Raw genomic sequence first — 17534 nt, 5'->3', positions numbered from 1 at the left:
AAACTAATATAACACTGTAGGTTAACTGTACTGGAACTTTAATAAATCAATAAATACTTTTTACCCCTAAAAATTAAGCAGGTTGTTGGTATACAAGTGTCCTGGCACTGGAATGAGTTCAGCCAGCACCCAGCACTGCAGGAGACAAGGTTCCTGCCCTGGAGGATCTCCTCTTCTGCTGGGAGAGGCAGCAAGCAAACACTAGCACCGAAGTTAGGGCTCTGGAAGAAGTGAGCTCTGGTGCTGTAAAGCTGAGAATGTTAGAAGGGAAAGTTAGGGAGGGTTTCTTGGAGGAGCTGCCTCCTTTGTAAGGTTGTGTGGGAGCTGCTCAAATGGCAGGAGGGAGCTGCGTGTGCCCAGGTTTGAGAAATGTAAGAAAATACGGCAAAACTAAGGTAGAGGACTGCAATTTAGGGTTTAAAGAAGGGAGGGCTGAGACAGGAAACCTGGTGGGGGCCACACAGGGAGGGGCCTTGTTTGTCCTATCCAGTGGTTGGATGTTTATCCTAACGGCTGTGAGAGGCACTCAAGGATGCTGAGGTGGACTTTTGATTTAGAAGCTTGCTCTGACTTCCATCTGGAGAGCAAGTTGATTGGGAGGAGGGCGAATTGTAATCTGAGATATCAAAGAGACAAATGGATGGAGCCTGGGGACCAGTTAGAAGGACGGGGGGACAGCAAGCTTGGGTGACAATTTATAGGAGCACCCTTCTGTGAGACACAACACAGCAGGAGCGGATTGGGGTCTGGGGTCAGGGAGAAGATCTCGTTTCATCCTTAATGCTTTAAGAGGGCCCTGTGGGGCATCCAAACGTGTGTCTAGATAACTCTGGGCTCCAGGTGCAGATCTGGGCTCTATGGGGGGAGTGTTTGAAGGCATGGGAGAAACTAAGGTAACCCACAAAGAAGATCTAGAAAATCCTACCCCTAAAAGATGTTTTTTAAATGGGCACATTTGAGTATGTTTATAAGCTGACGCAAAGTAGCCAGCACACAGGGAAGGTGTGAAGATACAGGAGAGGAAATAAACTACTGGTTTATTTTTTTTTTAAATCTGGACACTCAGGGGCACCTGGGTGGCTCAGTCGGTTAAGCTTCCGACTTCGACTGGGGACATGACCTCACAGTTTGTGAGTTCGGGCCCTGCATCGGGCTCTGTGCTGACAGCTCGGGGCCTGGATCCTGCTTCAGATTCTGTGTCTCCCTCTCTCTCTGGCCCTTCCCCTCTCAAGCTCGCTCGCTCGCTCGCTCTCTCTCTCTCAAAACAAATAAACATTAATTTTTTTTTTTTTTTTTTTTTTTTTTTTTTTTAAATCTGAACACTCGTCATGTGCCTGGCCCTTTTCTAGTTTCTGGGTTTCATGTCATCTGTTATCTCTTCTGCAGGGATATCTCAATTTGTCCTCTGGTGAAGAGAAGTGAGATTATTGTCTACATCTCATTCAGGTTTAGGAACTGTTCTGTTCCTCTGGAGCGACTTGACTTAACCAAAGTAATAACTTAGAAGAAATTACAGTTGGAAGGGATCTCAAAGTCAAGGCCATTGTACTTAATCTTGCCTCATACTTCACAGTGAGTGTATGAAAAATGTATCACACAGACCATTCTCTTCAGAATTCCTTCACTGAACCTTTGTTTTCTCTTGCATCCCGTGGGTCCAGACTATACATTTTGTCCTCCTAGGTCTGTTTCTTTATTCTCACCAGCTTGTAACCAGTTGTTGCTGCCACTGAGCTCAGTTTCTCTCTCCGTTCATCTGCCTACTGGGCTTCCGTGATCTTCTAAAATGAAAACGTGTCCTTAAAATAATGCTCATAATGGCTCACTGGCACAGGATCAGCGTGCATTGGCTGCACAGCTTGTGTCCTACACAGAAGCATGGAATCTGAGCCGTGCTCTACTAAAGCCCCAAGGGGCTGGTTGACCTTGGGGAAGGGATGCTTTTTCTAATCTATCTGATTTAGGTACGTTTTTCTAACCTGTAGAGGCACCCTTACTGTGCCCCTGGTAGCCCTGGTCCTCTTTACCTATGAGATAAAAGCCATCGGCTTTTTATCCCAGGCTGATTTGGACCAACCTCTCCATTTTAATTTCTTTCTCCTCCCCCTTGCACCCTGGCCTTTAGATGTCCCCACCTGCAATATTTTCTGTGGCCGGCAGGTGCCAGGCTCGGACGTCTTTGCACTTCCCACGCAGACTTTATGTGGTCATTCTCCTCTTTCTAGATTCAACTTCAGCGTTGCCTTGAAGCCATCACTTAGATAAAACTTTTTGTTTTCACAGGAACCTCTTTGCATGTAATTTATGTTTCTGTAAGTCATGTGATTGACTTTTTGAGTTTACATGTGTCCCTCAAGGAGGACTTTAAGAGCAGGATTCATTTTTGTACCTTAGCGCTGAGTAGATATTTTCTAATGATGACAATACATATTTTACAATAATTTTTGTTTTAGGTTCTGACAGAAATAAAGTTTGCAGAAGTCGTGTTCCTGCAATAAGAAGCAAAGATGTGACCTTCCAGTTATGTAAAGCCCTCAAATGCTGTTTAAGTATATCAAACGCTCTGAAGAACCTAGAGTTAAATGGACTAGTTCTGAGAGAGAGAGATTTAACTGTTTTGACAAAGGTAAGCCTTCTCCAGTGTGTCCTGCAAACACTGGATATTTGCTTTAGAGGGTAAACTGAGCCTGTAAAATTTTTAACTTTTTCTCCTCCTTAAAGGGATTGAATAAATCGGCTACTCTGGTGCACCTGTCTCTTGCAAATTGTCCAATTGGAGATGGAGGTTTAGAGAGTAAGTTTCAATCTTGTTTAAGTCTCCTCCCGTCAGACTGGTCTCATGTTTCCCTGCACGCATAGTAACTGCTGTCTGTACCTTTTCTTGGTGCTGCTCTACCTGGATTGTCTCTTGTGCCTGTTAAAACCTTGGCCTCATCTCACTTGTACGCCAAAAGTCTGTCATGCTGTATACTCTGAACCAGTTCGACTTAAGATTTTGTTAAGCCACCAGCCACACACATATATACTATTCTGTTTTTTTGTGTTTGTTCACCTTTTTCTTTTCAAGAAATGTTATGGGAAAGGAAATAGAAAGATGTAAAGACAAAAAAAATCATTATCTTTAAATAGTTAAAACTATTCATATGCAATCATAATTATGTAATGCACTATGTTATGTACTAAAATAGGGAACATATGCAAAGATCAGCTAACTCAGTGGTGTTGGTAGGAGCGTATCATGGAAATAATCACGGAGAAGGTGATTGTTGATTGGGGTCCTGAAGAATTGGTGTGTGTTCACTGTGTCCAGTAGAGTCTGAGGTGGTAAGGAAGGCTGCATTTTAATTTGAAGGAACTAAGAGTTTGACATCTTCCATCTTATATTGCTCTAGTATATTTCATAGCACCTAATAAAACTCTGGGTTTATAGTTGACATTTAAATTGATTGATAACCGAGTTTGGGTTGTATCACTGGAAATGAAACTAGGAAGGGTCTTAGGCTTTTTAGGTTTCTCTTTCTTATGTCCCAAAAGGTATATAGTACTTTACTGACTAGTTGGGAATAAAGTTTTCAGTGTTTGGAGTATTCATTTTTAGCATCTAAATAGAATTAAACTATTGTTGTAAACTGGAATAACACTTTATTGCTGACATATTTAAATTTTTTTTTTAACATTTGTTTATTTTTGAGAGATAGAGACAGATCATGAACAGGGGAGGGGCAGAGAGAGAGGGAGACACAGAATCCAAAGCAGGCTCCGGGCTCTAGGCTCTGAGCTGTTAGCCCAGAGCCCACATGGGACTCAGATCCACAAACCGTGAGATCACGACCTGAGCTGAAGTCAGATGCTTAACTGACTGAGCCACCCAGGAGCCTCTGTTGCTGACATATTTTAGAATGCACCAATCCATCAGTTGTCTGGGAAGACTGTAGATAGTGAATTTAAGAATACAGCTGTAAACCTCCAATAGGCTCAGGAAAAGCAAAGATGTCAGGATTGACCAGACTGTATAGGCTCTTCATCTTATTGTATGTGTGTTTTTTTGTTTTTTTTTTGTTTTCCCTTTTAGTTATTTGTCAAGGTATAAAGAACTCTATCACTCTTAAGACAGTAAACTTCACGGGCTGTAATCTGACGTGGCAGGGAGCAGATCACATGGCCAAGATCTTAAAGGTGACTTTACGTTTAAACTTTCATGAAAACATATTATGTGATTGAAACATTATTATTTTGATTCAAGATGGCAGGGGTTTTTTTTGTTTTGTTTTTGTCCTTTGATACATGTGCTTGCAGTTTTAGTTTTATTGAAAGAATATGACCAGTTTTCAGTTTGCGATTTGCCATTTAGTGAAGGTAGTTCACTTAATTCCTAGAAATAAGAAATTTCATGTATAAATACATCATAAACAATACTGTCATGTATTTTGAGTTACTGAAAATAGCCCATCACCTGTGATAAATAGTTTTTTTAGAATATAGCCACACCCATTTGCTTATATAGTGACTGTGGCTGTTTTCGTCCTATCCCAGTGGAGCTGAGTAGTTGCAACAGAAACTGTATGGCCCCCAAAGCTGAAAATTTTACCTTTGGGCCTATACAGAGCCAAGTCCATTGACCCAGGATACAGAAAACAGTGAAGAGCATGGATTCTGAAACCAAATAGCCTAGGTTCAAATTCCAACTCTCCAATTTCATAGCTTATGACCATGGACATATTACTTAGCCTCTGTGCTTTATATTAAACTAACTAATTTGTATAAAATAGTGCCTGGCACATAATAAGCACCATGTAAGTGTTTTGCTGTGATTCCCACTTGTTGCTTTTATAGGTTATTGTTAATAGAAAAACACCAACGATTTTCCATTTTAGAGTGTCACAGGAACTTTGAGTCTTTTGTTGTTCAAGCATGTAGTAAGATTGCTTTCTTTGAAAGTCAGTGTTCCCTGTAACCAAAATTTATCTTATGAATGTAGAGAAATAAATATATCTTTCTGACTATATCTCTGGTTAAAACTCAAACCATCAATTTCCTACAGCATGTCAAACTGCCTTTGCATGTTGCAGGCCACTGAAGTTAGTGTACATACCTTAAAGTAGTAAGCAAGATCCCCTGGGTTAGGGAAAGAAAATATTAGACCCCCTATATTTGTTTTTGTATCATTTAAAAAATACCTTGAGAGTTTATAATGTACGTGGAATATATGTACAGAACTTCCTGTGTATAATTTTTCAATCAATAAGATATGTGTTGCAGAAAGTGCACTTGCAGGATGCCCAATCAGGTGTTTGGAGACCACCAGAGGACAGAATGTCCTCAGCAATAACAGAATTTAGAACTAATTCCCTGAGTTGGAGATAAGGAAAATAAAATTTGTAGAATGTAATTGATTGCCAAAGTTTATATAACTGATCAGCGGTCATCCAGTGGCTACAATCTAAACAATCGCTGGCAAACTAGAATCTGGGTCACTGGACTCCTAAACTTGAATTGACTGTTAAATCTCTTGGGTTGACCGTGACATGCTAAGCCATCTTCAGTAGGCCTCCCCTGTTTCCTTATTCAAACGTCTTCATTTCATCCTCTTAAATCTTTGAAGTATCAGACCATGAGAAGGCACGAAGAAACCTGGGCTGAGAGTCTTCGTTATAGGAGACCTGACCTGGACTGTATGGCTGGTTTGAGGCGTATCACTTTGAACTGCAACACGCTCATTGGTGACCTTGGCGCAGGTGCTTTTGCAGAATCTCTCAGTGATGATTTATGGCTTAGAGGTAAATTCTAAAATGGAAAATAGTGAATTTTTAAATGCTAAATATGCTTAGCTTTTGGCATGATATTGTCATAGGATTTTTTTCAAAGCCTCATTTTTCCAATACCTTTTACTGTGCTTTACAGCTTTCCTAAGAATTACATATATTTATTCTTCACAGAAAATACAGAGTAACAAGAAAACACAATTACCCATAATCTTAATACCTAGATGCAATCACTGTTCATTTTTGGTATACTTTCAGTGTTTTATTTTTCTACAAATATCCTCGTATACTTCAGAGACTAAAAAAGTGGACTCATAGCGCACTTACTAATTCATGCTCTTGTAATTAATGATGTATCCTGTGGTACTCCATTTATATTGACATGCAATAATGTAATCATTCTTTGTAAATAGATGTAGACAGTTGTGCTTTTCCCTGTAGGAAACAATGTGTGGTGAAAACTTTGTTCATACATCTCTGCATCCACTGGTATTACTTATGTAGATTAAGTTACTAAAAGTGGAATGACCTCATCAGATGACATTTTTAAGACATTTATTGCATGTTGCCAAATCACCATTCAGAAATTCTGTGCCAATTTATAATCCACCTTAACAGTGTCCGTGAGGCCTCTACCCTCACAAGCACTGGCTTGTGTCATTTTTAAAAACTATAAGACAAACAGAAGTTAGTAGCCCTCCCTCTTTTATGCAAGTAGGGTTACTCCAGATTTTATAACTTTTCTCATTTCATATAGTATGAGCTACTTAATGAGTCACTAAATTTCTATCTACCACATCATTTTTAGTGACTGTTCAGAGTTCCATTGCATGAATATGCCATAGTACACTCAGCTTATTCATTCTTGCTAGATATAGGAGCTCTTTGCAGTTTTTCACGTAAAAACAGTACTCTGATACATACCCTTGCCTACATCTATTATTGGTTAAATTCTTAGGGAGTTCTTGGGTCAAAAGGGCATGCACATCCTAAAGGTTTTGTTTATATGATCTTGACCTAATCTGGTAGAACAATCATAGTATATTGTTTTAATTTGTATTCAGTGTATATAGTAGTGACAATTAACTATTGTTAGTAATTTAGCTAGTTGATTAATTGTATCCTCTGTCCATTCTATAGTAAGAGTTTGTAAGGGTTGCTTCATATCATTTCCATATATTTGGCTCACTTCTTTGTACCCTGGGGTTTTAAAAGCCTCCAGTTACTTTAATGTAATGGTTTACACGACACTTTTAGAAAAGGGCTCATATGATAGTTTCCTCCTATGTAATGTTTTGTATGCCTGTGCTTTTGTGATGATCCCTTTGGTTTAAATGAACTACTAGTGTTTCTGATCACTTGTTCTGTTCTTTGACCTTTTAAAGAGTGTGTTCTTGACTATCATTCTTTGTTGATAAGTTCTTAGCATATGTTCCTTTTCACACATTGTTTGGATTTGTTATTGTTTACATCCTCTTGAGACATCTTTCTTTATCTTTTTTGTTCTAAAACTAATACTTATTACAAATCTTCTATTTGGCTTTTTTCTTTCAACTCATTTCAAGAGTGATTTGGAGCTCAAGATCATATCAAAAGAATGCAGTGCAGTTTCTGAGCTCCACCGAGTTTTTGTATATGAGGTCCCCACTGCCACCAGCATTCTTGCTGATTATGAGCTGGGATTCCTTTTGTGATGTTTTTCACTCATAGACTGTACCCAGTCATTCTTCAACTATGTAATCGTAAAATATGTTGGGTGATATGTTGGTACTATGGGCAGGATAATTGAGGCACATCCAAGAATTTTTTATTGGATTTTGTATTATGTGTGTGTATACTTTTCTGTTTTTCTTTTTTCCACGTCCAAGATTAAAACCCTGCCATGATTAGGCTTGTACCAAAATCTTACACGCAGGAATACATGACAGTTGACTGTGTGTTAAATCTGTGTAGAGTTGGCAAGTGACCTTTTGTCTTTCATCAAAAGCACTTGACCTGCAGCAATGTGGCCTCACCAATGAAGGAGCAAAGGCTTTACTAAAGGCCCTGGAAACCAATAGAACTCTGGTCATTCTGGATATAAGAAAAAATCCGCTTGTTGGTATGTCGCATCTTCTTTAATCGATTAACGAATGGCAAAACAAAGAATTTGTTCATGTAGTGACAGTGTTTAAAATTTAATGTGTTTACTTTCCTAATCTTATACTGTTTTGAATATTGTACTTCCCTTGTGTTTTTAGCAGATAATTTACTAATTAAAGTGAATTGATACTTGTAAATTGCTCTTGGCCGCCACTCTGTATAGACTTGAATCTAGACAATGAACCTGCTTCCACCAAGAGAGCTATTTCCTCCTTGTGGAACCTTTGCATTCTTGGAAAGAGCATTTCATTCATTTCTAAGTTACCGAGTAATTTTTGAATCCTTTCTGTGTTCCAGACACAGGTTTTAGGCACTAGGAATGTGGCAGTGAATCGGATATTCAAAAGTCTTGTCCTCCTTCCAGTGGAAGGGTTCAGGTAGAAATGAGTAAACAGATAAGTAGTGTACTTTTAGATAGCAGGAAGTACAAAAACACCTTAAGGTGAAGACATTGAATGGGGCAGTAGGGCTGTATTAGATTTGTCAGGGGACAGCTTCACTGGAGAAATGACATTTGAGGGGACACCCAAGTGAAAAGTGGTAAGCCATGGGAGACCTGGAGAAAGCACGTTCCAGAACCAGAAGGCTATGTGTGCAGGTACATAGGTGGCAGGGTGGGTAAAGTATTAAGGAAAAGTGCAGAGGCCGCCATAGCCAGAACACTGAGTGAAGGAGAGCATGGTATGCAGTGAGGTCATGTTGGTGGCCAGGGGCATGATCTTGTAAGGTCTTGGAAAGCCCCAGTAAGGACATGAATTACTCTGTGTGAGCAGAGGGTTTTGAGGTGGGAAAGGCTTGATCTGAATAGCGTTTCAGTAAGATGACCCTGGTGTAGAGAATAGACTTGGGAATGAGCGTGGGAGATAAAGAAGGGAAATGGGGAGACCAGTCAGGAGACTGTCACTCCAGTCAGGAGTCCAAATCGGGGCTGTTTCTGGCTTAGCTTAGGGTGGAAGGTTGGAGCTGGTGAGCGGTTGAATTCAGGTTGTGTTTTGAAGGTGTAGCTAATAAGACTTACGGATAGATCAGATATGGGGTATGAAAGAGATAGTAATAAGCAAGTCCTAGATGATTATGTATGCAGCTGGTGGTACCACTCACTGAGAAAAGGGGGGCTGAGGAGAGGGGCAGCTTTGAGAGACTCAGGACTTTGGTTTGATGGATTAGGCACCTGTTAGGTATCTAAGCATCTGGACAGTGCCCCCAGACTCTTTGCTTTATAGCCAAAGCTATCAAAGCCACTTTAGACACAAAGTGTCTAGATTTTATCTCGGCTGCTGCCAAAATAGAAGTCATCGGGGACCATATGGGAGGAGGCATACTTTCATCTTAGGTTTTTGAGGAAGAAATTAGAATACTCAAAGGGGGAAATAGGTAAGTAACTGCATAATGTGGGTCTTATACTTAATTTTATGTGAAGAGCAGTAATTAGTTGGCTTTTGTTTTTAAATGGGCATAACCACTCATTGGGAAGCAGTTACTATAATTTCAGTTTTATTTCACTTTAGATCATTCTGTGATGAAAGCAGTTATTAAAAAAGTTCTCCAGAATGGAAGGAGCTCCAAGTCAGAGGTAACACGTAGTTCTCTAGGAAGAATTTTTCGTTAATTGCATGTTTTTCTTTTTTTTTTTTCCTAATAAAACTATCAAGGCATTTTTCTGCCATCTTTAACCAAATAAGTCAACTCAAATGGCCTTCTGTTTTTGAAAAACTTGTGTGATTCTTTAGTATACGGTCTCAGAGATGCAGATAGCAAACCTTTTATTAACTTAAAATATCTGAATTTCCAGTTGAGATCAAACCTCATAAATTACCTGTAACTGAAATGCGTATGTATTATTTCTCTTCCAGTACCAGTGGATCACTTCTCCATCAGTGAAGGAACCATTCAAAACTGCTAGACAGAAAAAGAGAACTATAGTTCTGGGAAGTGGTCGAAAAGGGAAAGCTACTATTAGAATCGGTAACCCTTTCTAGCCTGGCTTTTTAGCACCTACTAGAGCTTACACCCCTTATGTGTTCCCGGGTGCTAAAACTGAAATCTCTTCTCATTATACGACATCAGTGGTAACAACCAATATTGACGATGTGCAGATTAGAAAGACTGTAAATGTTCTATACAGATGATGCGAATTTATAGAATGTAGAAATAATTTTTAAAAAGAGATACTAATGTTTCCATTTTTTTAGTTAAGCAACGTTATGTTTCATAGAAAATTCATTTTTTGAATATATTTCTTTGTTAAGATTTTCGTTTTCTCCTTCTGTTGTCTGTTAACACAATTCCATGTGGCTTAAGTATAATTTGCCACTTTTCTATTTTCACTTCATTTTAATTTTATTTTAAGTGTTTATTTATTTTTGAGAGAGAGCGCACGCATGTGATCTGGGCAGGGGCAGAGAGAGGGGGACAGAGGATCTGAAGTAGGTTCTGCACTGTCAGCACAGAGCCGCTGGGCTCAAATTCATGAACCCTGAGACCATGACCTGAGCCGAAGTCGAGCACATAATCCACTGAGCCACCTATGCACCCCCTTTCACTTCATTTTAAACTAAATTTAAATTCTGTATGGTTCATAGTTATACTTTTTAATGTATTCACAAGGTTTCACTGAGTTGATTTGTCCATTTTTTTAATTACTGAAAAATTTGGGGTGCATACCTGGCTCAGTCAGTAGAGCATACGACTCTTGATATCAGAGTCATGAATTCAAGCTTCACATTGGGTATGGAACCTACTTAAAAAATAAATAAATTAGTGAAAAATATTGTAAACATTTTCATAAGTTTAACTGCTTTTTTTACCACTAAAAGATACATGTTTTTGATTCTCCATTAATCAGCTTGTTTGATCAACAAAATATTAAATAGGAGTTAAGAGTGTTTATTAAATCAAAAGAAAGCTTACAGTTATCTACCAATTTTTATTTTAAAACAGTGATATTTTAGTAGTTAATATATACAAAAAAGTTGATATTTGTGATATCACACTATGTATTATTATTAAAAGTTTACGTCGTGTGTAAAACATTTATAAAAGTGTCTAAGTTGGGGGACACCTGGGTGGCTCACGTGGTTAAGTGTCCGACTCTTGGTTTTGGCTCAGGTCATGATCTCATGGTTGTGGGATCCAGCCCTGCGTCTCACTCTGCTGAGCATGGAGCCTGCTTAAGATTCTTTTTCTCTCTCTCCATCTGCCCCTTCTCTGCTGGTGCACGCTGTCTCTCACTCTCTCTCTCTCTCTCTCTCTCTCTCTCTCTCAAAAGAAAAAAGTGTCTAAGTCGGTATTTTGATATAATATTAGAAGTAGAGCTATCTATAGGAAAAAGAAGTATATCTATATGTTATATTCAGATTCCTGTAATTTTAGTACCTGGAAGTATATAACAGGACTTTGTGGAATGAGAATAAAAATTTAAAAATTTTTTCTTAGCATGATTAAACAAAGTGGAAATGTGACTGAAGTTTACAAGCTCACTGAGCTGTTTTAAGAGTAATTTTATTTCTTGGGCTTTTTTCTGTATTTGCCTCAGTTATATGGAGACATAGAGGTAAGCCAAATCAGCGTCTGGCTATATAGTTAGATCCAGGTGAGTATAGGGGTTAAATAATTGTGTGAGTTGTGTCATATTCATATTGTAATTGTGTGTGCAGAAAGAAGATAGGAACTTTTATGGGATTTTTTTTTTAAATCTCCTAACAAGATAAGCGTAAATTCTTTTGGTTTTACTTAAAAATGACATTTGCATTAGTTTCTGAAAGTAAGGGGAAAGTTGTATACATATAAACCACATACATGATGAACACTATTTGGCTTGAGAGTAATTAAGTTAGACAGCAAAACATAGCACATGGTGAATGGAGCTTCTGTGTATTTTAAGAGGCGTGTAAATGTATCCAGAGAAAACATACAGGGGTCATGTGGTGATTACCAGTAAGCTATACTCTATGAAATATTTGCTCTGTATTACCCCTTACACTTTATTTCACATACTTTCGTGATGCTGCTAAAGTAGTATAGTGAAACAGACTTGAAGAACGAATAGAACCAACCTATATTACTTGTTTTCAGTAACATAGAAAAAAATAAATCTTTAAATGTAGGTCAATTTTAATATATGGTTTATTCTAAATAAAGTATATTAGCATGTAGTTCTAGTTTTGTTACCAGATAGTTCATAAGGATACTTGACTCTTCAGTATTGAAATATAGGCTAAGTCTCCATATCTTGCTCTTCTATCCAGTGGTTTCTTTTGTTTTCTATATGAAAATAAATGAGTAATGAGGGTCAGCAGACTTGAAGAGGGTAACATTGACTCATCTGCCTGTTACAAGCTTCAGTCCTGTTACTTTTATCATTTTCACATAGAAAAATGAATCTTAAATTGAAATTTTGTTCTAATTCAGATCCCGTTTGGCAGGAGTCACGGATCTATCAGTGTTGCTCTACCTTGGAGACTCAGATATACCAAAGCTATTCTGAGAGTCAGCAAACTGAATGTTTCTGCATGATACAAGAAATGTATCATGCATATTTCATTCTTTGGGATATATTTTTTATTTACTTTTGCATGTTTTGTACATTCCACATGCTTAATATTTTAGTTAAAATGGTAACTTGTTACTGGAGAGGACGTGTATTTTTAAACGTTACCAGTGTTTTTACAAAATCTTGTTCTTAATGGCTTTTGCATCATCGTCAGTTGCCTGTTTTATTCTTTTAAGAGTGTGAACATGTGATGATTGCTCTGTTGCCCTTTAGTGCATCTTGATTTTTTCTTTTAATGCTTTTGCAAACATAGGATTGGGTACAAAGAAACCTGTAAGTAACGGAAGAAAACACTCCCTTGGTAAAGACAATTATGCTCCTGAACCTCTGCCTCCTGGTGTGTCTGGTTTCCTGCCGTGGCGCACAGCAGAACGTGCAAAAAGGAGCAGGTAGGGCATCTTTAGTCCCTGTCTGTAGTCATTCACCATTCTTCATTTTGGAGCTTCTATAATGTGGGAGGTCTCTGGTGGTTTCTGTAGAGGAAGAACGATAACTCACACTTCTGCCTAATGAGTCCTTTAAGGAAGAAAAGCAAAAACAAAAAAAATTATAATTGGGAGTTTCAAGTTATTTCTTACGTGTCACAACAAAGGTAACCCTGTGGGAATCCAGAGGAGATAAAATTATCTTCACTTGGGCAGGTGATAAAGGTTTCATTAAAGGCAGTTGTGACTGAGCCAGTCCCTACAGTGCAAGAGTAGGAGCTTGGATTTATAGGAATAGGGAAAAAAGACATTTTAGGCATGGAGAATAGTTTAGTGCAGAATGGATGATGGGGAGTATGAATTAGACTTAATCTAACTCGGTCACCTGGCTTAACTCATTTCAGTGAATCAGATTTAGCAAACAAACTAGATATAACTAGTTTTAGCTGAGTACTTACCTGGGGATAACTGTGCAGAATAATTTTTTGTCCTAGAAGTATAAAAGTCTCTTTACACGGGGGCACCTGGGTGGCTCAGTCAGTTGAGTGTCCGACTTCGGCTCAAGTCATGATCTCGCGGTCTGTGAGTTCGAGCCCCACGTCGGGCTCTGTGCTGACAGCTCGGAGCCTATTTCAGATTCTGTGTCTCCCTCTCTCTCTGCCCCTCCCGCGCTTATGCTCTGTCCCTCTCTCTGTCAAAAATAAATAAACATTAAAAAAAATTTTTTTAATAAAGTCTCTTTACACGATTAAACTACAATTTTAGGCTTGCTGAGTAAATAGAGTAAATAGTAAATCTATAGGCCTTGCTATAGATTATTTTCAAGTAACTTAGCCTGGTAGTAGTCAAGAAATTGAGGATGAGCAATTGCTTCAGAAAATGAAGAGTTGATTTTCAATAAGGCTTGAAGTAGTTGCTGTGTAAATTAACCGTGCAGTAGCTCATGTTAAGTTGATGAATATAATCTCCGCTGGGCAAGTGACTGCTGTACCTTTTCACAAATGGTGATGTGAATTATTGTTGTGTAAACTATAGTTCTGAGTCCCCAGTCTTGCACTTTAGTTTTATAGCTTTGTGGTTTCATATCTTCTTCTCATGATACTTAGTCATCTCGAGTCCATTCTGATCACAAGGAGTTGTCAACTGGAGAATGATTATCAGTTAAAAAAGTTAGATTGGAAATCTCAACCATCCTGAACATAGGAAGTGGACACACCTCTCAGCGGTTCAGAGAGTTACCACAAGGCAGTCTGCTAAATTCTGTTCAATTTTCTCCATAGCGGAGCCTCCCAGGTCCTTATTTTGAACTTACTCATGTTTATACACAATTCGTATGTATTCTTAATAGTATTATTGTACATAATACAGGTTTTGTTAACTGAGGTTAACTGGTGATGTATTCACATCAAAGTATAACTGAACTTGTTGGTATCTCTTCAGGGGTTTTCCGTTAATCAAAACTCGTGACGTGTATAATCATTTGCAGGTATGTAGTTCTCATATTTACAGTATGTAGAAGGTTGAAGTGGGAAAGGTGGGAGGACGTTCTCTTTGCTTTTCAAACTAAACAGGAACTCCTGGGTGACTCGGTCGGTTGAGCGTCCAAGTCTTGATTTCGGGTCAGGTCACGATCCCAGGGGTCGTGGGATCCGAGCTGAGCGTGGAGCCTACTTGAGATTCTGTCTCTCTCTCTCCCTCCCCCTCCCTCCCCCTCCCTCCCTCTCTCCCTCCCTCGGCCTCTCTCCCCGTCTCTCTCTCTCTCTCTCTCTCTCTCTCTCAAAAAATAAAAAAATAAACTGAACAGAACCTTACAGGGAACATCTCCCTCCCTGAAATAAATCCATTTGGAACTTGTCAGGGCGCTGTCCCAGTGACCCTGTGTAGTTGTGTGGACGTGGCACATGCTGGGGCCCTTGTGGTTTCATCTGTAAACAGGGAAGCCATTCTCCAGTTCACGAGTCACCTGTTACCCAGTGAAACAAATTTGACATTCCTGACCGCACCTGTGGAGTTATCATTTTCAGGAATGTCCTTCTGTTTTCGAGAAATGTTGTTTGGGGCTGTACGTAGAAGTTCCAGATCCTGAAGGCAAAATAAAGAGGCCGGTCCCAAATCTTCCACCCTCTCAGAGCACTTCTGCCTCTCCCACCCACACCACACACATCCCCTATCCTACTGTCTGCTGGTCTTAAAACCAGCCAATCCCCTCAGAGTGTCAGGTTCTCCTTCCCCTTGTCCTGGGAGACTGCGTAGTTGCTCTGAATAAGGTAACACTGTTGCGACCGAGAGAAGAGCGCCCTGGGTGTGAGCCCTGCCCCCCGCATGCCCAGAAGAAGGGGCACACACCTCTTCCTACTGTCGGGATTTTCCTGCCCTGTGGGGTTTGCTACCTGTGGCCGTAATGGCACCCTAGTGTTGTGTCTTCTCTGCAGTTACGGAATGCCAGTGCACCTCTTTTTAATCTGTACACTTTTTATGGGGTGTGACGAAGTCATTTTTCTAATGTTTGGAAACATCGTATTCAACTGCATTCCAGTGGCAGTGAAATTTTACAGGAGAACTACATTACTCTTACCCTAGTTTTGGCTTGAGGTGGCTTAAGGATGATAAAATGAAGTTTTTGATGGGTCAGTTTTAGTTGTGTATGTGTAAGTGATTTATTTTTTAAAATTCTCATGTTTAGCATTCACTAGATATGTTGACTTTCAAATTATTCTACTAATTCTTTATCAGTCCCCCTACTGATGGATTTTCCTCCAAAACTACATTTTGTTTTAGACTTCTGTGCCTAATGGCGGAAAATAAATTTCTTGTCTGCAGTATAAAGTTGATCTGAGAAAAATGTTTACCCTGGCTCCTCACTTGGCTTATGTGAAAGAAATTTTATAAAATAATATGGGTGATTTCAAATATTAATCTTAACAACAGAATACTGTACTTAACAGAATATTTTTGTAACAGCAAAAATAAGTTACTGTTATTTTGTCATTGCTTGTTTTTGACTAAGGTGCAGTGGAAGACATTTATAAATAATGATACCTCAGATCACTTTTGTTAAATGTTCTGTAATATCACTCTCTGGCTTTTGTTATCTCTTCTACAACCCTGTCTCCTTTCTCTAAGCAATCGAATTTTCCTGTGACTGTGACAGTAGAGAGTCCTTCTTCCTCAGAAATTGAAGAGGTCGAAGATTCTTCTGAAAGTGTTCAAGAAGAGCCTGAGAAAACCAGTTTAAAGCAAGAAGCATTACAGGTACAATGTTATCACTTTAGAGATACACAGATTATTTTTTAAACTGTGGTGGTTATCTGGCGGAAGCCTGATTACAGCACTGGCTAAGCTCATACATGGATTCTGTCTTCCCCTCAGTGGTTCCTTAGCTTAGACCAGGGCGAAAGGTAGACGTTTGAATTCTAAGAAATGAAAATGAAAACATGTCATCAGTAATAATATTTTCCTTTCCTTAGAACCATAGACTATTAGATGTAGAGAGAACCTTAATGATCGTCAGATAAACTCAAGGAAACACACTTCTGAATGAATGTAGTCAGCTGATTTGGTATTCTTATTTTACAGATCAGGAAATTGGAGGTCCTCGCCAAACTCTTCTTTTTCTAAGAGGAAAATATGACCTCATTTTTAATAAAAAAAAAAAAAAGTTGAAAAAACGATTTGGATGTTGACAGTCTCCCTTCCCAAATTAAAAATACTCAAGAAGCTATATTGTATTGCCTAATAAACCTGACCTCTAACGTCATTTGATATTTCTGTTTGGACAGAAAAGAAAAATTGATTTTTATAACAAATTTTATAACAAAATACCATAGTTATTTTATTTCAACTTTAATGCAGAGCTGACATGGGTAGTAAATAAGGGAAACACTGTTTGGGAGGGACCTTGTCTTTTTTCGTGCTATCAAGGCCACATTTAATTTTTAAAAATGATTTAGTATGGTTTTCTTTTACTGTCAAACTTGACAGATTTAAAACTAGTTATCTCATTATTGTAGGACTGTGGAAATTACTATTTGATTTTTTTAAAAAAGAAAGCCAGATTTTTATTTTCTTAATTAAAATTAATGACAATAATGGAGAGAAATTAAGATAAGTACTTGGAAAATGATGAAGTGTTAGAGTGGGAGGAATGTGTAGTTGATGTAGAATTATCCACTTCAGGGTGCCTGGGTGGCTCAGTCAGTTAAGCGTCCGTCCAACTCTTGATTTTGGCTCAGGTCATGATCTTGTGGTTTGTGATATCAGGTTCCCCATCAGGATCTGTGCTGACAGGGCGGAGCCTGCTTGAGATTCTCCCTCCCCATCCCTGCTCCACTCACTTGCACACTCGTACATGCATGCACACATTCTCTCTCTAAATAAACTTAAAACAATTACCCCTTTCATCTTATAAATGAGCAATTTGTAGCGATTAAGTACTTTGTTACTAAGTTGCAGAGTGGCAACAAGACCCTGGACTATCTAATTTGCATTCAAGGTCATTTTAGAAAGGGGTTCCTTTCCTGCATGGAGAGACTAGGGAGATTGTACTTGCAAAAGGGACTCTAGGCATTGGGGAAGACCAAAAGAGTTAGGAACTGTAACTAGGGAACAGCTGATTCAAGATGTGTTGAGGATCCTTTTGGCTCTTCTCCATTT

General features: G+C 38.8%; 1 protein-coding gene across 9 annotated transcripts in view; it reads left to right on the top strand.

Moving 5' to 3' along the window:
• Nucleotides 1-17534, top strand: part of CEP78 (centrosomal protein 78) — a 34167-nt gene that overhangs the window by 1306 nt on the left and 15327 nt on the right. For 4 of the 9 annotated variants that reach the window (XR_008291245.1, XM_053205238.1, XM_027040992.2 and 1 more), the window contains exons 2-12: nt 2454-2626; nt 2722-2794; nt 4073-4176; nt 5603-5777; nt 7750-7863; nt 9413-9477; nt 9758-9869; nt 11440-11457; nt 12710-12845; nt 14322-14367; nt 16005-16133. Coding sequence is in view for 8 of the 9 variants with exons in the window: in XM_053205238.1 (XP_053061213.1) it covers nt 2454-2626; nt 2722-2794; nt 4073-4176; nt 5603-5777; nt 7750-7863; nt 9413-9477; nt 9758-9869; nt 11440-11457; nt 12710-12845; nt 14322-14367; nt 16005-16133 (1145 nt within the window). In the remaining variant the exon portion in view is untranslated. The remainder of the gene's footprint in view (nt 1-2453; nt 2627-2721; nt 2795-4072; nt 4177-5602; nt 5778-7749; nt 7864-9412; nt 9478-9757; nt 9870-11439; nt 11458-12709; nt 12846-14321; nt 14368-16004; nt 16134-17534) is intronic. The other 5 variants (XM_015072612.3, XM_015072611.3, XM_053205236.1 and 2 more) reach the window with 4 other exon arrangements.

The sequence above is a fragment of the Acinonyx jubatus genome, chromosome D4 (assembly GCF_027475565.1).
Source record: "Acinonyx jubatus isolate Ajub_Pintada_27869175 chromosome D4, VMU_Ajub_asm_v1.0, whole genome shotgun sequence".
NCBI lineage: Eukaryota > Metazoa > Chordata > Mammalia > Carnivora > Felidae > Acinonyx > Acinonyx jubatus.
This window is presented reverse-complemented; position numbering and strand designations above follow the sequence as displayed.